The following is a 25,331-nucleotide window of genomic DNA, read 5'->3' as shown; positions in this document are numbered from 1 at the left end:
AGCTGATTAGGTTCCTGTCTTCGTCTCCTGTGGTTGAACTGGATGGTCTTTTGTCTTTTTTCATCCAGAATAACTATGTAAGGCTGGCCATACATCATACAATTTTCTTGAGAATTTTGTTTTAGATTGACCAAAAAACATATAATATGAGGTCAAACCTAAACAACACTTTCAATTGTATCCAATTAGGCGGGTTCTTGTGCTACATAGTTGAAGGTAAATCTAAAGGAAATTGGAAGAAATTGGACAGAAAATTGTATAATGTATGGCCATCCTAAAGATGCACTGACAAAAAAGGAGAAGTTACACACTGATGATATCACTTAAGTCAGTATATTTTAATTCAACCATAAGGCTGGCCATACATTATACAATTCTCTTGAGATTTTTGCTTTAGATTTACCAAAAACCATATAATAGGAGGTCAAACCCAAACAATACTTTCAGTTGTATCCAATTAGACAGGCTCTTGCACTACATAGTTGAAGGTAACTCTAAAGGAAATTGGGCAGAAATTGGACAGAAAATTGTATAGTGTATGGACAGCCTTAGAGCTACACAGTTCCTCCCTGCCTGGAAACTGCCCCCTCTGACATGTTTCACCCATGAGAACTAATGCAGGCCATAGATGGGTCAAAAATCGGCCGCAAAAATAAAATTCGGCTGATTTTCGCACCGTTAATGGGTTAACTGGTTGGCCGTTTTTCTGTATTTTGTCAGATTTTTTTGATCGGTAAAGCTGGAAAAAAATTGGCCGATTTTGCCGATCGGCTGATTTTCGCGGCAATGATGGGCAAATCGGCCGATCTTTTTACCGATAAAAAATCTGCGCATGAGCTGTGACCTGCAAGAAAAAGAAGGAGAAGAAAAAAAAAGAAGAAAAAAAAAAGAAGAAAACGAAAAAGAAGAAGAGAAAGAAGAAGAAGAGAAAGAAGAAGAAGAGGAAGAAGAAGTAGAGAAAGAAGAGGAAGAGAAAGAAGAAGAGAAAGAATAAGAAGAGAAAGCATAAGAAGAGAAAGAAGAAGAGAAAGAAGAAGAAGAAAAAGAGGAAGGAGAAGAAGAAGAGAAAGAAGAGGAAGAGAAAGACGAAGAAGAAGAGAAAGAAGAGGAAGAAGAGAAAGAAGAGAAAGAAGAAGAGGAAGAGAAAGAAGAAGAAGAGAAAGAAGAAGAAGAAGAGAAAGAAGAAGAAGAAGAGAAAGAAGAAGAAGAAGAGAAAGAAGAATTCCAGTCCTCTATTATATTTGACATGAAAAAGTATTGCGGTTGCAACAATGTATCTATTTGTATTAAAAAAAAAACCTGTATCCAAAATGGATACAAATAGATACATTGTTGCAACCGCAATACTTTTTCATGTCAAATATAATAGCGGGGCTCTCTGCAGGGACAGAAGTAATTAAATGCTGGCCGTAAACGGGAAGAAAATCGGCCGGTTTGTTTTACTGTTGGTGGTAACGTCGGCCTATTGAGCGACTGATTTAACTTTTTTTGTTAAAAAAATGTCTTGTTTTCTCCCGCCTATGGCCTGCATAAGGCTGGCCATACACTATACAATTTTCTTGGGAATTTAGATTTAGATTTACCAAAAACCATATAATATGAGGTCAAACCTAAACAACACTTTCAATTGTATCCAATTAGGCAGGCCCCTGCACTACATAGTTGAAGGTAAATTTAAAAGAAATTGCGCAGAAATTGGACAGAAAATTGTAAGAAAATTGTATATTGTATGGCCAACCTTAAAGAGATCTATGACAAAGCCCCTAAGGGTGAAACATGTTGGAAAAGGGGTGAGGATTAGCTTTGTTGCTTTAATGGCTGAATAAAAATCTACTGAGCCAAGTAACATTACCAGTGTATGGCTTCTTCTTTTCTAAATAGAAACTGACATTTCATAGAGATTTCAAATTTTACGAGTATTAATTGTTATGCTTGTGTGGTTGAGACATTTGCAAAGCAATTTTTTTTAGACCCTATTGAGTGTTTTAAGCACTCAATGGAAACAACAATTACAGACATGCTATATAAAAGTGGAAATTACCCAGAAGTCTTCTTTCATTTTGGGAATGTCTGCATATAATAATCCCTAACACAGTATATACACACATGGGCACATACTGTATATCCGTGTGTAGAGTATATTCCTTTTCTAAACTGTGTTTATAACCTGGGTTCAGATTACACTTAGCTTGTCTCTAAACTGCTAGCTTGCTATTACACTCCTCTATTAACCTAGATTTTTGAACATCTTGACACATTACCAATGCTGCAGGGAAAACAGAACTTTTTTTGACTGATGAATTACTGATGTTTTGTTCTGGAAATGACATCCACCTTAATTTATTAGAGTCCGTATAACCACTAATAATTCTTTTACTTTGTAAAATAAAAACACATACACGCAATACTGGCTGCAAACATTAAAACTTTACTGCCCAATCCCCTCCAGATTAAAGTGTAATTATGGGCAAAATTAAAAAATCACATATGGTCCATGAAGGGTTGCCACCTCATACCTTTAAAACCAAACGCATATTACTGATTAAGCGGCTGATTAAGGTGGTAATTAAACTGACTTACCCTAGGTTCACACCTAAACGTTTTCCGCAGTGTTTTGCGTTTTGCAGAAAAACAGTACAGTCCATTTAACATGATTTCCTATGGGACACATTCACATCTCATCGTTTTCACCCGGTGCATTTTTTGGAAAGGGTAAGGGACTTTTTTTGAATGCAAAAAGTTGCATTTTTGGTTCTACAGACTTCAATGGAAACGCTGCAGAAAAGCATGTGGTGCATTTTTGCCGCGTTTTTTATACATTTTGTGTTTTAAATCTGCCTAGCAAAAAGAAAAAACGCAAAACGTATCAAACGCGTAAAAAACACGGGTGCAAAATGCAATGCAAAACGCAGTGCAGAAATGGGTCAAACGCAAACTGCATAGGTGTGAATCTAACCTAAGGCTAGGTTCACATCTGTGCTGGTGGTGCACGAAAATCCGTGCAGCCGCACCTCCCGCACAGAGAAATGCGGACCCGTGGGCAGGTGCCACTAGTTCTAATGGCACGCCACCCACACTGGAAAATGCAACCGTACTGGGAACTGAGGTTCCCGTGCGGGCTGCGTTTTCAGAAGAAGTGCAGGGACTTCTTTTCTGTGTGTCACGGGGCACAGGAGTCCATTCAAATGAATGGGCTCACGTGCCCACGCAAAATATATGTGAACCAGGGCTAAGTGCCTTGTCTGCATTAAATTAGACCTCAACATCTGTGGAATTAATGTGTTCGGTTTTAAAGGGATCAGGTGCAACCCTAGGATCATGATGTTGTGGGGTTATTTACTAAAGCTGGCGAGTGTAAAATCTGGTGCAGCTCTGCATAGAAACCAATCAGCTTCCAGGTTTTATTGTCAAAGCTCAATTGCACAAGCTGAAGTTAGAAGCAGATTGGCTACCATGCATAGTTGGACCAGATTCTGAGTGCTCCAATTTTATGCCAAAAAAGCAGCATTAGTGTTTCTTAGTCCGCTGTAACAAAGTTTTTTTCTATATGTTGATCCTGCCTGTAGATCTGTTATTTTTTTCTCTTCCTGTAACAAGCTGATCTGTCCAGCAGAGGTGGCAGTTAATTACAGAAATTCTCAGTCTTAGCTGCCAAGTGATCAGAGCAGCTATCAATCATCCAGTGGGCACTGACTGCAGCACACTGGATAAAAGCACAATTGCCTGTAGTTTACTACCATTGTGCAGCTTTGGGAGCTTTTTAACCACTTCCTCCCGCTTCCCTGCCTGTGCGCGCTCCCTTGGATCGCGCGGCACCACAATCCAGTGCCCGCTGTGTCCGGAGGTCCTCTGTGTGAGGTCCTGATCATGTGATCACTGATTGGCCAATCAGTGATCACATGAATAGTAGTAAATTATTATTATAAACTATTCACAACAGCCTTGTACCATGTGACAAGCTGTGACCAATCACAGCTCACACAGTATTTCAGAGCAAAGGAGACATGATTGCGTTTACAGCCTTTATGGGTGTAAAAGCAATCAGTGTAAAAAAAAAAAAAAATCTTCATCACCCCCCACAAGTAATACAGTGTCACTATGGTGACACTGTACTGCTAGGGTGACAGTATGTTAAAAAAACATTAATAATAGAAAAAAAATAATAAAAACGTCAATTTTTTTTTGACAAATTATAATTTTTGGTTACAAACTAATTTGGGTTATTTTTTTTTTATTTTTTTTATTTATTTTTACTAAAAAGATAGCTGAATACATTTTGCCCAAGATTCATGAAGAAATATTATTTATAGGCTAAATTTTATAGGAAAAACACTTTTTTTAAAAATGTTTGGACTTTTACATAGCAAAAAAATAAAATACCACCAAATAAAGTTGTATCTGTCTAACAAAAATGCTAAAAAATGCATATGGGTACAGTGTTGCATGACCGCGCAATTGTCATTCAAAGTGTGATAGCGCTGAAAGCTGAAAATTGGCCTGGATAGGAAGGGGGTGAAAGTGTCTGGACTTGAAGTGGTTAAAGAAGACCTTACACAGAGCAAAATCAACATGTATTTATCGAACCTTTACACACACACCATTATAAAAAACCTTACACAACTACACTCACTGGCCTCTTTATTAGGTACACCTGTTCAATTGCTTGGTAACACAAGTTGCTAATCAGCCAATCACATGGCAGCAACTCAATGCATTTAGGCATCTACATGTGGTGACGACAACTTGCTGAAGTTCAAACTGAGCATCAGAATGGGGAATAAAGGGGATTTAAGTGAACATGAATAAGGGGCGGACTGACCATTTGGAAACTCGAGCACTGCCCGAGAGCCCAGGGTCAGTAGGGGGCCCCATGAAATGCCCCTGGTACCTTTTTCATAGGCTTTTTTGAGTTTGGGCAAGGACACAGGGGCCCCATGATCCCCTATTGCCCAGGGGCCCCATGAGTTGTCAGTCCGCCCCTGCTATGAATATGGCATGGTTGTTTTTGCCAGATGGGCATATATCCAATGAGTGGCAGTTGTGTGGATGAAAATGCCTTGTTGATGTCAGACGTCAGAGATGACTGGGCATTCGATTTCAGTTGCGACATTCAGATGGTAGGGTCAGAATTTGGTGTAAACAACATGAAAGCATGGATCCATCCCGTTGTATCAATGGCAGTGTAATGGTGTGGGGGATATTTTCTTGGGTCTAGCAAGGTGTGACTAATAAAGTTGCCGGTGAGTGAATATTTAAAACATAAGAAGGGAGAGTCACATAGTACACAGTTTTTTAGGCTCCATGCACACGGGGCATTTTAATAACGCTGGTAGCGTTAGCTGTGTAAAGTCACGTTAAAAACGCAAGTTTTTCAGCGATTTTTAGCATTTGTGCATTAGTGTTTAGCCGCGTTTTGTCATGTTTTTTCCGTGTTTCTGGTTTTTAGCATTTTGTAATATAAAAAAATTAAATTTTTTCCTTAAAAAAAAGGCCAAAAATGCCTGTTTACTGTGTTTTACAGCGTTAGAGCATTTTTACAGCTAAAAACTCCTCTAGAAACCCACTAGTTCTGTTTATTTTTATAGCCACAAATGCTTCTGCCAAAAATCACTGATTGCAGTGTGACATGGAGACATGGGATAACATGCTGGGGAGTTTATAGGCTGTATAAAAAAAGGCCAAAAGCCAAAAACAGCTGCTGTAAAAATGTCCAGTGTGCATGAGGACTATTGGTAAATTAAAATTGATTTCACAGAGATCCTACTAACAGATTGTAATGGGTGTTGCTGCAATATACTCAACTCACCTGTGCAATAGACATCGGAATTTAAAAGCCCATTGAATTTGTAGACATAGTACCCTCCAAGACAGGCTTTCCCGAGAATAGATGGTCCTGTTGTGCAGCCTGTTAGTGCATTGTTGGTAAGAGTCAAGGACTGGATAGCTCCATTAGGAGTTGGTTGGCTGCTCAGAGTGAGAGGTTGAAGTGAACCGCATTTTAATGTACCAACACACCCTACTTTCAGCCCTAGACCATTGTTGTAACGGTGCCAACCAAAAAGATATTTGTCATTGGAGAATCTTCTGGTCGAGTTGATAGTGTATAGTCTGTTTGATCCATCTATCTGTGTGTATTTTCCACAGGGATCAACGCAACTTAAACTAACTGCACCACTGGGACTTACAGTTTTATCACAATCGTAACCAGTGTCGCAGGGAGTAGTAGGACACGCAGGGTTTTTAGGGTCATTGCACAGGTATACGCCATTCTTATTATAGCAGTAGGCGCTACCAAGACATTTATGTGTACTTTCAAGGCTGCACTCATTATTATCCAAGCATTGTTTTTTTACGCTACTCCAGGTGTATCCTTGTGGGCAGCATGAGTAGCTGTCACAAAACACATACTTTGTGCAGTTCAGGCCGTCTCCGAGAAAACCAGATTTACAGGAGCACAACACATAATTTGTCTTCTGGTTACAATCAGCATTTGCTGTTGAGTTGCAATCACTGCACAATTTTGCATCTGTGAAAATGAAAATCCATGTCACGTATTTGCAGAGTGTCTTTCAGACATTTAGAATAGTAAACATTTAGATATTTATATAGTACTCCCTATGTTACCATATGTAAAATGTATATTACTGTCTGTATAGGATTTCTGAGATTAGAAAAATGGGATTAAGATGAATATGTCACTTTACCCATTCAGGATAAAGTGACAAAGCCCTCTTATTAGCCCACACAGAGAGTCACTTATAGTATACTTGCCTTTGCTGCCTATTTGGCAGCATGTGACCTAAGATGCAGCAATTGGCTTCTAAGACCTGAACACATCTACCTGTAATCAACCCTTCTTAAAGTGTTACTAAACCCACAACAGTAAAATCAGTCTGTATATGCAGTTAAGCATGCTTGTTATACTCACTGTGGAACTTAAGGGGTTAATCATTTGCATTGTGCAAAAAATGCTGTTTGATCCTGACTTCTCTGATCCTCCCCTTCTTCCAGTGATGCCTTCTTATCTCCTGATAGGACATCTATGTGGATTCATTCTGCACATGCTCAGTTTGGTTTGTATTGCTAGAGAGGTTTTCTTTTCTGTGTGTATGTGATCAGCATAGGGCCAATCAGCACTGTCCAGATAGAGGTCAGGGGTTCTGCATTCTCCTAGAGCAGTGGGCTCCAAACCGCGGCCCAAGGGCCAGACACAGCCCTTTGCTTGCCTTCAACTAGCCCGTGGGGCACTATTTCATCCATAGATACCAACGATAGGGCATAATTCCTCCCACTGACATCAATGATGGGGCAGAATTCTTCCCAATCACACTTATGATGGGGCACAATTCCTCCCAATGACATCAACAATGAAGCCCACTAAATCCAATGATGAGGCACAATTCCTCCCAATGACACCAACAAAGGAGCCCACTAAATCCAATGATGAGGCACAATTCCTCCCAATGACACCAACAATGGAGCCCACTAAAACTAATGATGAGGCACAATTCCTCCCAATGACACCAACAATGGAGCCCACTAAAACTAATGATGAGGCACAATTCCTCCCAATGACACCAACAATGGAGCCCACTAAAACTAATGATGAGGCACAATTCCTCCCAATGACACCAACAGTGGAGCCCACTAAAACTAATGATGAGGCACAATTCCTCCCAATGACACCAACAGTGGAGCCCACTAAAACCAATGATGAGGCACAATTCCTCCCAATGACACCAACAGTGGAGCCCACTAAAACTAATGATGAGGCACAATTCCTCCCAATGACACCAACAGTGGAGCCCACTAAAACCAATGATGAGGCACAATTCCTCCCAATGACACCAACAGTGGAGCCCACTAAAACCAATGATGAGGCACAATTCCTCCCAATGACACCAACAGTGGAGCCCACTAAAACTAATGATGAGGCACAATTCCTCCCAATGACACCAACAGTGGAGCCCACTAAAACTAATGATGAGGCACAATTCCTCCCAATGACACCAACAATGGAGCCCACTAAAACTAGTGATGGGGCACAATTCCCCTCAAAATGGGTATAGTTCGCCCCCCCTAAAGTCTAAGGGAAAGTAAAATGGCCCATTGTTTTGAAAGTTTGGAGACCACTCTCCTAGAGCAAAATGAAAACTCCTCCTACTAGCTGTAACCAGTGCTCTGCTCTATTTGTGTGAAAAAATTATAAAAATTTCATATGGGTACAGTGTTGCATGACCGCACAATTGTCATTCAAAGTGCAACAGCGCTGAAAGCTGAGAATTGGCCTGGGCACAAAGGGGGTAAAAGTGCCCAGTAGGCAAGTGGTTAATACCACTATAAATCAAATATATCAATGTTGTGTTTTACAGTGTTTTCATTTTTTGTTTTGTCTCCTAGCATATGCGCAGTATTTGCTACATTTAAGGCATGCTTTTAGAGACAACTGTCACAGTTGCCAGTTATCACAATTAATCAGCTTGTAATGGATCTTTCAAGGACTCAGATGGCTGGTGAGTATAGCTGGTCACGTGTGCAAGCACCATGAAAACTATGGATCCAAGCACAGCCTACGAGGATGCCGTACTTGGAGGATAGGAGGGTTTAGTTCCATAATAACTAGCTGAATCCCACTGTTCCTAATTCATAAGTCTAGCATTTATTAAGGGTTTGTTTTACATCATGAAAAATGTTCTTCTTTATGTAGGAATCTGGTGCTCATGGTGATTAGTACATTTCCTTGGATTCTTATGTATAGTGTGATTAAGAATAATATTTTTTGTCAATGTAGCACATCATATACTTACAGGAGGTAAAATCTGAAAAAGAAAGAGAAAAAAAAGGATTAGTTTACTTGAATATGCATAACCGAAAATAAATAAATATATATATGTACAACAGGAAAAGAGAAGAAACCTCCAGTGAAGAAAATCCCCCTAAAACAGCAGTCACAAGAACATTTGTTCCCATTGGATGTTTGCCCCTGCGTCTTGCTCTGGTGACAACTCAGATATCTGAATTTCCCTAACTGTCAGCCTCAATAACAATGGGTACTACCACAAACAGAAAGGTGATACAGACAGCAATAAAAACTTGACAGAGTGTCCAATCCTTTCTCATTCTATCCAAAACTCAAAAAATAATTTGTCTTTTTATCTGCAGTCTAATTTTGAACCAATGACCTAACTGCAGTAGTATTAAATATTACTTAAAGAATATTTACTCATTCACATAACATAAATTAGCATACCCAGACAATACGTAAGCAGTTACGTTTGAAAATGTGCTAAACTCAGAATATTTACATATATTTCACTGCAGACATTTCTAGAGAGCTCCTGATATACTAAATGGGTTGGTGAGTTTCCTTTTCAATGTAGTTTCTACCATGTTGCTGGTTGCACAATCACCAATCAGATTCAAACTCCAAAAAAAGTTTGAAACGGTGTTGAAGATAACTTTTAGTACTTTTGTAGTGACTAGAGATGAGGGAATTGACAAAGTTCAGTTCGCTATACATTTGCCAGTGGGAAATCACATTCCCTGAACATACCGCCCAAACCTCATTGAAGGGAGCTGAATCTTGTCATTTTTGTTACAGGCTTTTTCAAGGCCATTTTGCATGTAAAAAGGGGGGGGGGGAATATAGCTGGGCACTGCCATGTGCAACACGAATCAAAGCAAATAAAATGATATCATGTATCATCAATGACATTAGGAAGTAGCTGATATTTGCAATGGGAGTAGCAGCTGGGCAGGAGAAGGTAATCACTGCATGTACAAAGATTGTTAACTACGCATATTTGCGTATCCAATGCAAACAAAAGATGTGCCGAGAGCAAACACGGAAAGGTCCCTATCTCTATTTGCGGATGGGAGATTTGCAATCATGTGACTGTCAATCATGGAGGTCACGTGACCCTAAACCCCGCTCCACCTACCAGCGTCACAAACCCCTTAAAGGCGCCAAGGGGTAAGGTATCTCTCATCCTGATTGATGCTGGGTCTACATGGCTAAACTATGTAATTGACAGCAGATTTACATTGTGCAACAATGTTATGTTTTTAAAAGGACAAAACAAAACAAGGACAAAACAATGCTGCTGGTCTGACTCATCAGGAATATGAAATGTTGGGTTTACATATTCTTTAAGAGTCAGACCAGCAGCATTGTTTTGTGTTAAAAGAAATCAATGTAAACATATGGAGAGGGTTTAAGGGGCAAGATGCTGGATGTGGGGATGGACTATTAAAAAACTCACAGAAACCACAGTAACAGTCCTTTTAAAAACATAACATTGTTGCACAATGTAAATCTGTTGTCAATTACATAGTTTAGCCATGTAGACCCAGCATCAATCAGGATGAGAGATACCTTACCCCTTGGCGCCTTTAAGGGGTTTGTGGCGCTGGTAGGCGTGCCTGCTGTAACATGTACTTGTATAAAAAAAAAAGTATCCTGTTTTCTTTGTATTGTTTCCTTTGTGTAAAATCTCTGGTGTTCCTGCCAGTCTCACAGCTTTCCTATTAAAAACTGACCACACTAAGCAGGAGAACACACCATCAGTTCTCTAGTTGTGCTGGGAACTCAGCCTGCTGTGCTCCAATGATCAGACCAGGAGTGGACTGACAACTCATGGGCCCCCCAGGCAATAGGGGATCATGGGGCCCCTGTGTCCTTGCCCAAACTCAAAAAAGCCTATGAAACAGGTACCAGGGGCATCTCATGGGGTTCCCTACTGACCCTGGGCCCTTGGGCAGTGCCCGAGTTTCCAAATGGTCAGTCCGCCCCTGAATCAGACTTTTCCTGACAGGCACCCCCCCACACACAGCCATTCATTAGAAAGACCAGTGTCTGCTGTTTCTTTTTCCCTAGCTCTTCTGCAGCCGAGAACAGAGGGTATATGATCACTTATTAAAAAAAAAAGGTGAAAAAAGTATTAATAATGTTGTTTTTTTTAATATATAAATACAGTCTCTTTAAGAACCTATTCACACACAATGTGTATGTGGGGCTTTTGGGAGATGTAGTTCTGGAGATGTGCCTAAATCAATAGGAACTAAGGCTGGCCATACATTATACAATTTTCTTGAGATTTTTGCTTTAGATTTACCAAAAACCATGTAATAGGAAGTCAAACCTAACCAACACTTTCAATTGTATCCAATTAGGCAGGCCCTTGCGCTACATAGTTGAAGGTAAAGCTAAAGTAAATCGGGCAGAAATTGGACAGAAAATTGTATAGTGTATGGCCAGCCTAAGTTCCCAGCAGTGATTAATATAAGCCGTTTGTCGCTACATCAACAAAGTAAAAGAAAAATGAATGCTGAGATATGCTCTAGAAGGGGAGAGGGAGGTTTAGTAGTAAATTTGGTAATGCCTAGACATACACTCATAGCCACATGACACTTTGTCACCTGGGTTTCCAATGATGCCTTCAAAACAACTTTTTATTACACAAAAATAAATTATTATGTAAAAGTATTAGTTTGTGAAGAGAATATGATGTACTCACTCTGCACAGTAACCTGTGAAAGACTCTCATTGACACATAAAGCCAGAATCAGCACTCCCAACATGTACTTGATGCCACTCATGATGAATGTTGCTGGACACTGAAAAAAAAGACAGATATGTTGTTATGTATGACTTACTGTAGCAATAAATTACAGTAGACCTAGGGGCCTATTTATCCTATCACCATGCTTCTTATTAGCAGATAATTACTGCAGCACAACTCAAGCACACTGGACGTTTTTACAGCTGGTTCTTGGGGAGTTTAGCATATTTTTTCCGCCTATAACCCCCCTTGTATGTTAGCCTATGTGTCCATGGACACATAAACTTTTAGAGCCGGTTCACACTATAGAAACGCAGTCCAGATGCTTTCCGGATGCGTTTCCGCATGCGCTTTTTTGACACATTCCGGTGCATTTTTGATGTGTTCCAGTGCATTCTTTATGCATTCCAGTTAATTTTTTTCCCCTCTTTTTCTTTAATTTAAATAGGGACATGTGCATTCCAGTGCATTTTTGGTGCATTTCAGTACGTCTCAGTGCGTTTTTGATGCATTTTGGCACGTTCCAGTGCAGTTCTGTACAGAAAAAAATGCAGAATGTTCTACTATTTTTTTTTTTGCAACTGGAACGCACTGGAACTGCAGGCACTGATGTGAATGATGACATTGACAACCATATAACCTACTTTCTGTGTGTCCTGGATGCAGAAAAAAAGCAACTGAAACGCATGTAGTGTGAACTGGCCCTTAGAGGAGTTTAGTGGCAGGAGAATTTAGAGGCAGGAAAAAACACTACCAGTGAGTCCAAGAGCAGAAAAAAATGCTTGTAAATGTGTCTAAACGTTTACACTGGGTGCATTTAACACATGACCATGAATTCATTTCAATGGCCAGAATATAATATTTGTGGCTAGTGAAATGGATTAACACCAAATTGCTTGATGTGGCTAAATGCAGTTAAATAAATAAATGTATTATTATTATATTATTATTTTTTATGATTATTTATTAAATTTTAATTTATGATTTCGTGTTTCAAATTTTTTCATACCCGGGGTGTTTACTAGACTCTTGTTTGGACAGATTTCAGTGAGTTATTACTAAGAATTACAGGCCTACAATATAAAACGCCAAATTTCCATGCAAAATAATGGTACTGCTTTCAGCACCAAAAATCTGAAATAATCATACTGCCAGGGAGGTTAATAAATAATCATAAAAAATAATAATATAATAATTTAATTCAATAATATAATCAAACCAAAAACACTGAAATTTGAAATATAGCGCCAAGTTCGCACGTCACTGAGCAAAGTCGCAAAATCGTTTTCAGTGTCTGATGACGAATTTCCCCACGAATCATCACTCAATTCTGCAAGTGGTTCTGATTTACTATCGCTGTTCTCTAGCTGGTCTAAAACCGCATTTGACCTAAAGGGACGCATTTTGGACGCCATGGACGTTTCTCAGTTTCCAGGCAGAAAGAACAGTAAAAATGCAGGCAGGGCGCCGGACAAAGCACTAGGGACAAAATGTATGTGAAATGGATTGATATAGTAATGTTTTACTATGTGATTTTAGTGTATTTAGTGAATGTCACTTTTTGTCATTTTCAAATTGCCCGCCGTTCTGTCCCCCGTACGTCTCGATGCTCGCAGGGGATGGAACCCAGAAGACAGATGCCGGCTTCTGCCAGAGGACATTGCCGGCGACACTGCAGGAGGGACATCGCGGGAGCGCAGGACAAGGTAAGTGATCGAGGGATCGCGGAGCAGCTCTGCATGGTAAGCCCGACTGTAGCTCGGGGTTACCGCTTGTGGTACTGAAACTTTACCCCGAGCTACACTTGGGAATACCTCCAGGGAGGTTAATAATTTTACCTGCAGGTAAGCTTATGATAAAGCTTACCTGTAGGTAAAATTAATATCTCCTAAATGTGAACCGCCTAAGACAGGGGTGTCAAACTGGTGGCCCCCCAGCTGTTGCAAAACTACAAGTCCTATCATGCCTCTGGGAGTCATGCTTGTAATTGTCAGTCTTGCAATGCCTTATGGGTCTTGTAGTTTGGCAATAGCTGGAGGGATGCCAGTTTAACACCCATGGTCTAGGACAGGGGTAGGCAACCTGCGGCTCTCTAGCTGTTGTGGAACTACATTTCCCATGAGGCATTGCAACATTACAAAACTGACAGTTACAGCTATGACTTGCAGAGGCATGATGGAACTTGTAGTCCTGCAACAGCTGGAGAGCCGCAGGTTGCCTACCCCTGCTCTAGGAGATAATAACCCCTTTTGATATTCAGTTCATGCGCTCTGAAGGAACAGCATACCTGTGCCGTTGCTTCAGAGCACTGTGCCATGGCCCGGGACTCCCGTGTGCATGCGCAGGAGTGGCGTCATCGCAGCTTGGCCATTCAGCCAGCCAGAGCTCACGAACCCGGAAGGAAGACCAGGCAAAGATGAAAGCCCTGGGGAGCTGTTACAGAGCTCCGCTGGAGAGCTTTGTTTCACGGTAAGTCCTTCATAATGTGCTAGCATGCAATGCATACTAGCACATTATGCCTTTACCTTGCAGGGGTTTTTTGTTTCTTTTTTAGTTGTTGATGTAATTTACTACCGCTTTAATAACAAGCATACTATACTTACCTGCTCTATGCAATAAAGAAAAAAAACCTGTTCTATGCAATTTCACAGAGCTACCCTTATCCACCTCTTCTGGGGTCCCCCGCTCCTGGCTCCTCCTCTTCTTGGTATGCCATCATAGGAAGCCTCTACCTATGGTGGCACACCTGCAGGATCAATTGCGAGCTTCGCTGTCTGCATCCATAGACACAGCATGGCACAGCCATACCCCCGAGGCTCTTTTGCCACAGGATTGGACTGACAGCAGTGGGAGACATCAGCTCCCATTGCCTCAGCAAAGCCTGTGATAGCCGGGAGAGGGTAGAGAGCTAATACAGAAGGACACAGTGCTGGACAGTGAGGACTCATGTAAGTATAAGGGGGAGTCAGGGGGGCGATAAAATGGCCTAATCATTTTTTACCTTAATGCATGGTATGCATTAAAGTAAAAAATGTTTAGGGCTTTAGAACCACGTTAATAGCACCTACATGCATCTAGCAATCATGTGTTTATATGCAACCACCAAAACACATGGTACTGTAATATCATGTGGTTTGGTGTGGCGTGATTTTAAAAGTCGGACTTGCTGTACTTTTTAAATTAATGGGCTGTCAAAAACTCTTTACAGCTTCACAGTCAGCTGCCCACTGCTCATTAGAGAGCTGTACTGCGCCCCGTGATTGGTTCCACAGTCACCTGGGACCTCTGACATGTCCTAAGAGACTGCGGGGGAAAGAGGGGAGAAAAGAACTTTGACTCTGTTTGCCTAGACAGCTGGAGCAGAAGTGGGAGTGGGGACCTATCAAAATCAGGTACCTGCTCTCCCCCCCAACCAAATAATACTCCAAACATGGCAGAGAAGAAGGGAAGGGGGAGGAAAAGCAGACTTTCCCTTTTTGGGTGAAGTTCCGCTTTAAGAAATAATTTGATGTTAATGTACCATATACGAAAAATTAGAATATCGTGCAAAAGTTAATTTATTTCAGTAATGCAACTTAAAAGGTGAAACTAATATATGAGATAGACTCATTACATGCAAAACAAGATAGTTCAAGCCGTGATTTGTCATAATTGTGATGATTATGGCTTACAGCTCATGAAAACCCCAAATCCACAATCTCAGAAAATTAGAATATTACATGCAATCAATAAAACAAGGATTGTACATAGAACAATATTGGACCTCTGAAAAGTATAAGCATGCATATGTATTCAGTACTTGGTTTGGGACCCTTTTGCAGCAATTACTGCCTCAATGAGGCGTGGCACGGAAACTATCAGCCTGCAGCACTGCTGAGGTGTTATGGAAGACCAGGATGCTTCAAAAGCGGCCTTCAGCTCTTCTGCATTGTTCGGTCTCATGTCTCTCATCTTTCTCTTGGCAATGCCCCATAGATTCTCTATGGGGTTCAGGTCAGGCGAGTTTGCTGGCCAATCAAGCACAGTAATCCCACGGTCATTGAACCAGGTTTTGGTGCTTTTGGCAGTGTGGGCAGGTGCCAAGTCCTGCTGGAAAATGAAGTCAGCATCCCCATAAAGCTCATCTGCGGAAGGAAACATGAAGTGCTCCAAAATCTCCTGGTAGCCGGCTACGTTGACCCTAGACTTAATGAAGCACAATGGACCAACACCAGCAGATGACATGGCTCCCCAAATCAACACAGACTGTGGAAACTTCACACTGAACTTCAAGCATCTTGCAGTGTGTGCCTCTCCATTCTTCCTCCATACTCTGGGTCCTTGGTTTCCAAATGAGATGCAAAAGTTGCTCTCATCAGCAAAGAGGACTTTGGACCACTGAGCAACAGACAAGGTCTGTTTTTCTTTAGCCCAGGTAAGATGCTTCTGATGTTGTTTGTTGTTCAGGAGCTGCTTGACAAAAGGAATATGACATTTGTGTGTGGTGGCTCTTGGTGCACTCACTCCAACCTTTTGAAAGTCCCCAACACTTTTGAATGGCCTTTTCCTGACAATCCTCTCCAGGCTGCGGTCATCCCTGCTGCTTGTGCACCTTTTTCTTCCACACTTTTCCCTTCCACATAACTTTCTCTTAATGTGCTTTGATACAGCACTTTGGGAACATCCAACTTCTTTTGCAATTACCTTTTGAGGCTTTCCCTCCTTATGGAGGGTGTCAATGATGATTTTCTGCACAACTGTCAGGTCAGCAGTCTTTCCCATGATTGTGATTCCTACTGAACCAGACTGAGAGACCATTTAAAGGCTCAGGAACCCTTTGCAGGCATTATGGCTTAATTAGCTGATTAGAGTGGGACACTTTGAGCCGAGAATATTGCTCCTTTTCACAATATTCTAATTCTCTGAGATTGTGGATTTGGGGTTTTCATGAGCTGTAAGCCATAATCATCACAATTATGACAAATCACAGCTTGAACTATCTTGCTTTGCATGTAATGACACTATCTCATATATTAGTTTCACCTTTTAAGTTGCATTACTGAAATAAATGAACCTTTGCACAATATTCTAATTTTTCGAGTTTCAGCTGTACATGGTACTTCTTTAGAGGAGATGAGACTATGGGGTTTATTTACTAAAGCTGGAGAGTCCAAAATCAGACTCCCTTCTGCATAGAAACCAATCAGCTTCTAACCTCAGCTTGTTCAATGAAGCTTTGGCAATGAAACCTGGAAGCTGATTGGTTTCTATGCAGAAGTGAGTCTGATTTTGGACTCTCCAGCTTTAGTAAATAAACCCCTATATGTCACTCTAGGACACAGTAGCGATGTGTATGATCTGGATGGAAGGGACCACAAAGTCAGGTAAAATCTTACAGGAGGTTTCTCTTTTCAATGCAATGGAGTTTGGTGGCATTGGCAGCAGGACAGTCAAGTGTTATAGAATTCCTTTTGAAGAGCGATCTTTTCATTTTTTAAAAATAATGATAGAGTTCCTTTGAAGAATATCTAAAGCCAAAACTTTTTTGAAGTTTTCAATAGATTAGTGAATACTTAAAACCCGTCAGTTGTTTTTTTCACTGTTTTTATCTATTTAGGGAGATTTACCTTCACTTACTGTCCCAGAGCGACAACAGGACATGAGAAGAAACCCCTACAAAACTAGGCAGTCATCACCAGACTAAGTGTCCCCATTAGAACCTCATGTTCCAGTGACAACTGAAAAATGATCACCTGGACAGAGACCACAACAGGAACACAAACAGCAATAAAAACCTGACAGGGATTCTAACCTTTTCCCACTTATAAAAAACTAAAAAAGTTAGTTAAAACTCATTAGATGCTTGCTTGTTCTGGGTCATTGACTCAGAAGTACTTAAGAGAGGCACCGCCAGGCAGTCAGCATTTTTAGAAGGTTAGCAAATGCAGGCCCATATTTTTACTAAATGCCATATTTCCACTTCCTAAGGATATATGAACTTGGCTTTGCTAGTTGTTATAGCTATACCTATTGCTGCTTTTGTGCATTGTTGGTGTAGTCAGGGTGAAAAAAAATATTTTCTAACTGGCTAGTTAACATAAGTGCGGGCAACATAAAGTGCATAAAATAGCCACTTTATATGTTCATAATAGATGGGGTCATCACCTGGTACTTTTCATGTTTCCCATATGACTGTTTGTATATTTATTGATTTTTAGTTTTCATATAGCATCAACATACTGCAGTGTTTTGCAGACTACATAGATCGGTTCAGATATAGGAACTCATAGTCACAATGTCTCTACCTACACATACTAGAGGCCAGAGGTGTAGCTTGAAGCTTGTGGGCCCAAATGCAAAAGTTGACCCTCCCCCCCTCCCCCCACCGTCCTCCACTTCCACCGGTCACCAAGATACTCCTGCTGGGCTTGTATGTAAAAGAGGAAACTTGGAGGACCCATGGCATTCACCCAGCAGCTCAGAATGTGGCCTGTCCGCCCTCATCTTGTGTGCACAGCTGAACAGGGCTGAGCGGGGAGGGGGGAGGGCTGTACTGGGTTGGGTGGGGGGACTCAGCAGAGAATGCACTGCTGGGGGAAAGGGCTTGCCCTGTCACCTTGCGTAAGTAAAACCAGTAAACTGAGTTTACTGAATTACCTACGTAGTGTGACATAAAAAGTGTTTTTCACCAGTAGCATAGTGTAAAACAGGGATGGGCAACCTTTGAGAGATATTTACCTGAGCAACATTACTGGGGTTCAGTACTCTTTTTATTTTTTTTTTTCAGATATTAAGAATGCAAGGCCTAACTAAATTGTAAGGAAAACTTACAAAGTTTTTACAAAAAAAGATATGACAAAACAAATCTCACTGCAAAAATATAAACTTAACCTACCTTAAAAGTGGACAGTGTCAGTCAGTAGGGCAGTGGACAGTATCAGTATGGCAGAGGATGGTGACTGTCAGAGCAGTGGACTGTGTCAGTACGATAGTGGACAGTGTCAGTATGGCAGAGGATGGTGCCTGTCAGAGCAGTGGACTGTGTCAGTAGGATAGTGGACAGTGTCAGTAGGGCAGAGGATGGTGCCTGTCAGAGCAGTGGACTGTGTCAGTAGGATAGTGGACCGTGTCAGTATGTCAGAGGATGGTGACTGTCAGAGCAGTGGACTGTGTCAGTAGGATAGTGGACCGTGTCAGAAGGGCAGAGGATGGTGACTGTCAGAGCAGTGGACTGTGTCAGTAGGATAGTGGACCGTGTCAGTAGGGCAGAGGATGGTGACTGCCAGAGCAGTGGACTGTGTCAGTAGGATAGTGGACAGTGTCAGTAGGGCAGAGGATGGTGACTGTCAGAGCAGTGGACTGTGTCAGTAGGATAGTGGACAGTGTCAGTAGGGCAGAGGATGGTGCCTGTCAGAGTAGTGGACTGTGTCAGTAGGATAGTGGACAGTGTCAGTATGGCAGAGGATGGTGCCTGTCAGTGCAGTGGACTGTGTCAGTAGGATAATGGACAGTGTCAGTATGGCAGAGGATGGTGCCTGTCAGAGCAGTGGAGTGTGTCAGTAGGATAGTGGACAGTGTCAGTAGGGTAGAGGATGGTGCCTGTCAGAGCAGTGGACTGTGTCAGTAGGATAGTGGACAGTGTCAGTAGGGCAGAGGATGGTGCCTGTCAGAGCAGTGGACTGTGTCAGTAGGGCAGTGGATGTGTCAGTAGGGCAGAGGATGGTGCCTGTCAGTGCAGTGGACTGTGTCAGTAGGATAGTGGACAGTGTCAGTAGGGCAGAGGATGGTGCCTGTCAGTGCAGTGGACTGTGTCAGTAGGATAGTGGACAGTGTCAGTAGGGCAGAGGATGGTGCCTGTCAGAGCAGTGGACTGTGTCAGTACGATAGTGGACAGTGTCAGTATGGCAGAGGATGGTGCCTGTCAGTGCAGTGGACTGTGTCAGTAGGATAGTGGACAGTGTCAGTAGGGCAGAGGATGGTGCCTGTCAGAGCAGTGGACTGTGTCAGTAGGGCAGTGGATGTGTCAGTAGGGCAGAGGTTGGTGTCAGTAGAGCAGTGGATGATATCAGTCAGTAGGGCAGTGGACAGTGATTCTGTGCTGCTGTGCACCTGGTAGTGTTCACAAATTATAAACCATTCATTGTGGTGATCATAACTTTTAATAAAATCTAAATAATTCCCATGTGATGGTAAACCTAAAGTGGTAAACTTAGATAATAAAAAAAATAAAGTTTTTCAATACATAAAACAATATTAAGATGATAATATCATCATTTTAAAGTGCTCCTTACTACTACAAAGTTTAACACATAAACTTCCTAAATTGCCCAAACCATCCTATCTAACTTCAATTTAAATATAAAACAATAAAATTATATGTATAGTCCCTTATTTATAAATTTTCCTATAGCAAACACAAAGGGGTAGATTTACTAAAAATGGTGCACTGAAAATCTGGTTCAGCTGTGCCAATCAGATTTTAACTTCAGCTTGTTCAATTAAGCTTTGGCAATAAAACCTGGAAGCTGATTGGTCTCTTTGCAGAATTGCACTAGATTTGGCACTCTCCAGTTTTAGTAAATAACCCCCAAAGTGTCTTCCATGAATATGAGACCATCATCATCCATAGCAGTGCTTCACTTGTTATTCAGTGTATATCAAATCGTGCCCCCTAGTGCTCACAGAACTCTTAGCTTCATAACGACATGTTGGAATTCATACTCTTGGATTCCTCTACTGGACCAATCCTCCAACGCTCCTTGTCCACTAGTGACTCCTCACTTGTTCCCATTAGCTTAGCAATATTAGGTCCCTTTAACGTTTGCCAAGATTCATGCAGCCATGTTTGCTTAGCATAGTATCATCTTATTACTGTTTTATGTATTGAAACACTTTTTTGGTATTATTATTATTTAATATTTAAGTGTACCACTATAGGTTTACCGTCACATTTAAATGTTATTTATAGTTATTGTCACCACACTGAATGGTTAATAATTTGTGAACACCACCAGGTGCACAGCAGCACAGCATCACACCATTTTAATTTTTAGCATTATTGTGGAAACACAAGTTTAATGCAATCAGCAGCTGTTAGCACATTTATGTAGACATTGTAGTAGTTGTTATCACACTATTGTAGGTAGTGCAGGAGTAACACTTCATATATTTCATGGTTCCAATAAATGCCCGCCCCCCCCCCCCCCCCCCCGTCCAGGTTCCATAAAAGCTAATGTGACGGGGAGGCTGTCACATTAGGAAAGCTATGTAAAAATAAGAGTAATTTTCAACACCTCCCCCACTCTCTTTCCTTGTCCACATTTCGTCATCCACAAATGCACACAAGAGGTTTCCTGTGGAAGTTTCTCTGGGCATGTCCAATTAGAATTAGGCCTAGACCAAGAACACACTGGTGGGCTTATAACTTAAGATCCATTATCTCCTGCGCTCAAGGACTCAGATCAAACAGGCGTTAGTGACAAGCAGCGTGTTGTGTATTCATCCACTGGTGATCAGAGGTTGTGCAGCTCTATCATGAAGCTGGAGAAGCTTAATAAAACTGTAGAGGAAGATGAAAGAAAGAGCGCACAAACCTTGCGCATTACCTCAATAAATAGTGACTAATTTTATTAATAAGGAAATATACTCACAAAATGATTGTATAACAGGCATAAGTAACCATAATCCAAACAGGGTTACAGGTAAATCAAAAAGGGGGGGGGTATGAAGGCTAACGCGTTTCGAAGGGTGCTCCCTTCTTCATCAGAGCTGGGTTTGGCAGATAGAAACTTCAGTATGGCAGAGTTCCCATGGCAAGGAGATATTCAGCCACTGAGTGTCAGTATTACAGCAGTGCCATACTGAAGTTTCTATCTGCCAAACCCAGCTCTGATGAAGAAGGGAGCACCCTTCGAAACGCGTTAGCCTTCATACCCCCCCCTTTTTGATTTACCTGTAACCGTTTGGATTATGGTTACTTATGCCTGTTATACAATCATTTTGTGAGTATATTTCCTTATTAATAAAATTAGTCACTATTTATTGAGGTAATGCGCAAGGTTTGTGCACTCTTTCTTTCATCTTCCTCTACGGGCTTATAACTTAACCATAGCTTGTAAATAATCTGAAGTCTGGGCTGACCTGGTCAGATAATTATTAATACATAAGCATGAAGATGAGGATAAGTCACTCTTTTGTGGAGTTCTCCAGTTCATCTTATGGTACTAAAACTATGCAATCAAAAAGCATTGTTTTTTATACACTCAAATCAGACACTCTCTGCCTCTCTGTATGCTGAATTGAAGCATGATAAAGTTGTCTTTATTTATTTCACCAAAAAACAATATCAGAAGATGGTATCTAGTCTTAACAGGTTACCTTTTTTTTGTTTTGTGTCTCAGGCTAAAACACATATTTTTTTTAGCTTTGAATAGAGTGGAGAACGATTGAAATCTCAACTCATTTTTATTACTATCTCTGTTGTCCGTTCCCCCCCTTTGTTTGTTCTGGTCACCGTTTTCACTGGGACAGAAAGTAATACGAAATCCAAAGCATTATGTTTGTTACCAGAAAAAGAGATGATGAGAAATCTTCTGATTGGGATACCTGTTGTGATGATAAATGACATTTCCCTACATTGGAATGCTTTCTTTTTATTACTGTTATGTCTCTAGGGGAGGAAGTGAAATCTGCTCTATGAGACAGACAGCAAAAAAAAATGTAATGATTCCCAGGTTTTTCCAAAAGCACAAAACATTTTGACATACACTATATGGCCAAATGTATTGGGACGCATGCCTTTACACGCACATGAACTTTAATGGCATCCCAGTCTTAGTCAGTAAGGTTCAATATTGAGTTGGCCCACCCTTTGCAGCTATAACAGCTTCAACTCTTCTGGGAAGGCTGTCCACAAGGTTTAGGAGTGTGTCTATCGGAATGTTTGACCATTCTTCCAGAAGTGCATTTGTGAGGTCAGGCACTGATGCCGGTGAGAAGGCCTAATTCACCCCAAAGGTGTTCTATCGGGTTGGGGTCAGGACTCTGTGCAGTCTAGTCAAGTTCCTCCACCCCAAACTCGCTCATCCATGTCTTTATGGACCTTGCTATGTGACCTGGTGTGCAGTCATGTTAGAACAGGAAGGGGCCATCCCCGCACTGTTCCAACAAAGTTGGGAGCATGAAATTGTCCAAAATGTCTTGGTATGTTGATGCCTTAAGAGTTCCCTTCACTGGAACTAAGCCCAACCCTTGAAAAACAACCCCACACCATAATCCCCCCTCCACCAAACTTTACACTGGGCACAATGCAGTCAGGCAAGGACCATTCTCCTGGCAACTGCCAAACCCAGACATGTCCATCGGATTGCCAGACAGAGAAGAGTGATTTGTCACCCCAGAGAACATGTCATCACTGCTCTAGAGTCCAGTGGTGTTGTTCTTTACACCACTGCATCTGACGCTTTGCATTGCATTTGGGGATGTAAGGCTTGGATGCAACTGCTCAGCCATGGAAACCCATTCCATGAAGATCTCTACGCATTGTGCTAATCTAAAGGCTTTATGACGTTTGGAGGTCTTTATCTATTGACTGCAGACAGTTGGCAACTTCTGCGCACTGTGCTCGTCAGCATGCGCTGACCCTGCTTTGTCAATTTATGTGGCCTTCCACTTCGTGGCTGAGTTGCTTTTATTCCCAGTTGCTTCAGCTTTGTTATAATACCACCAACAACTGACCGTGGAATATTTAGTAGCAAGGAAATTTCACGGATGGACTTATTGCACAGGTCCATTGCACCAGTACCACACTTGAATTCACTGAGCTCCTGAAAGCAACTCATTCTTTCACAAATGTTTCTAGAAGCAGTTTGCATTCCTAGTTGCTTGATTTTATACACCTGTGACCATGGAGGTGATTGGAACACCTGAATCCAATGATTTGGAAGGGTGCCCCAATACTTTTCGCAATATAGTGTACTATTAAGAGAAAAGTCAAAACTTCAGATTTCCTCTCAAATCCCATTATGTCTCCAGGATAGGAATAAAAGGTATGTCTCTCATTAAAACGTATAAGAAAAAATATTATAAGTTTTTAAACTATTGCCTACTTAAAGAAACGGTTTTGACTATAGATACACTTAAGCTTTAAAATATTGCTTATTGTGTAATTTAAAAATTGTTTGTAAAAATAAGATATAAAACAATACATTACTAAAAAAAACAAACAAGTAAGGTTTAACCATAGATGCCATGATAATAAGGCCCATTTAATTTATCCACCATAGGAAGTACTGTAAAGATATTCTAGGTCAGGGGCGGACTGACCATTTGGAAACTCGAGCACTGCCCGAGGGCCCGGGGTCAGTAGGGGGCCCCATGAGATGCCCCTGGTACCTTTTTCATAGGCTTTTTTGAGTTTAGGCAAGGACACAAGGGCCCCATGATCCCCTATTGCCCGGGGGCCCCATGAGTTGTCAGTCCGCCCCTGTTCTAGGAAGTTTGGTATTCATAAGCTTACGCATGATACCTTTGAAAATACATATGATATGCACTTATGAACAAAGACAAATTCTCAGTGTACCTCAGTATATTAAGATGAAGAGTGGATATCTGTCTTACTAGCATCTCCATTATTATAAATGTTAAAATGCATCATTGGAGGTCAGAAAGGTTTTTTTATTCATTGTTTCCAGGATTAACTAGTAATTTATTTTACATTCTTCTGTATAAACAAAAGACGAAATACATAAAAATAAAGATTTTAAACAGTTTTCAGCTATTTTGCTGAGTCACTGAACATAGTCTTAGGGTTGACTTACTAAAACTTGGAGAGTGCAAACTCTGCATGGTAGCCAATGAGTTTCTAACCTCAGCTTGTTCAAATAAGATTTGCCAATAAAACCTGAAAGTTGATTGGTTTCTATGCAGAGCCACACCAAATTTTGCAATCTAAAATTTTAGTAAATCACCCCCTTGTGTTCACTGCATAGTTAACAGTAAAAAAAACTGATTGTGAGTTTTGTTTTATTTTAATACACATTTTCACAAAAATACCACATCATGCTCGTAGTCTTTAATTTAACATCTACTAATTATACTGGTTCTTGAACACATCACAACACCCACATTAGATAAGTGTTTTTGGATCTACAATAAATTTATTACCCAATCAAACGTAAAAGTTGACTTATTTTTTATATGTAAAAAGTACACAGGCTTAGACACAACAAAATGCAACAAATACTTACACACGTCGTCTTCCATATAATATGTCTCAAATTTAAAAAAACAAAATAAATAATTTACGCAAGACAGTTTTTCAGGCAAACAATTTTTCATAAGCTATTTGTTCCAATTTAGTTTGCGAGTTTGTAAATGTACATTGTCTGACATCCCATATAGCTTACCTTCAGTCAGTGTCACTTTCAGTGTCGGTACCACTTGTCACTCTTCACATCTGGCTAGAGACTGAAGTCTAAGCATGAGCAAACTATATACTAATATTTCACCAACCAATATTTTGACCACACCTGACATAACAGAAATAGTACAAATTGTGGTCTACTGCCTTCAGCCTAAAGGGCAGGGTTGGAAATGCAAATGTAAAAAATATGATGACCATTCTTTTACGTTAGTAACAGAGTCAAATTTCTCAAAAACCCCTAAAGGCACGTGTGTACTTTATTTCTTACATAGAACTGCTACATAGCGGTCTATGTTAAGCTGTTTTTTTAAAAATTATTATTCATAGGCTCAAGAATTCAGTAATACGGAAACTCCTTTCCAAAGCTA

At 40.8% G+C, this 25,331-nt stretch overlaps 1 protein-coding gene across 1 annotated transcript in view; it reads right to left on the bottom strand.

The window, feature by feature from the left end:
• The window catches only part of LOC149435035 (uncharacterized), a 46,305-nt gene extending 21,207 nt beyond the window's left edge, over window positions 1-25,098 (bottom strand). Inside the window, exons 1-4 of the mRNA XM_089663090.1 lie at window positions 24,947-25,098; window positions 11,517-11,616; window positions 8,808-8,819; window positions 5,807-6,526 (exon numbers count right to left, since the gene is read on the bottom strand). Coding sequence (XP_089519216.1) covers window positions 5,807-6,526; window positions 8,808-8,819; window positions 11,517-11,598 — 814 coding nt within the window. The 5' untranslated portion in view covers window positions 11,599-11,616; window positions 24,947-25,098. The remainder of the gene's footprint in view (window positions 1-5,806; window positions 6,527-8,807; window positions 8,820-11,516; window positions 11,617-24,946) is intronic.
• Between the last annotated feature and the right edge of the window lie 233 nt (window positions 25,099-25,331).

The sequence above is a fragment of the Staurois parvus genome, unplaced genomic scaffold (genome assembly GCF_062004578.1).
Source record: "Staurois parvus isolate SC_StPar_1 unplaced genomic scaffold, SC_StPar_1.0 ptg001622l, whole genome shotgun sequence".
NCBI classification, from domain to species: domain Eukaryota; kingdom Metazoa; phylum Chordata; class Amphibia; order Anura; family Ranidae; genus Staurois; species Staurois parvus.
Note: the sequence above shows the minus strand (reverse complement) of the source record. Positions and strands in the feature narration are given on the sequence as shown.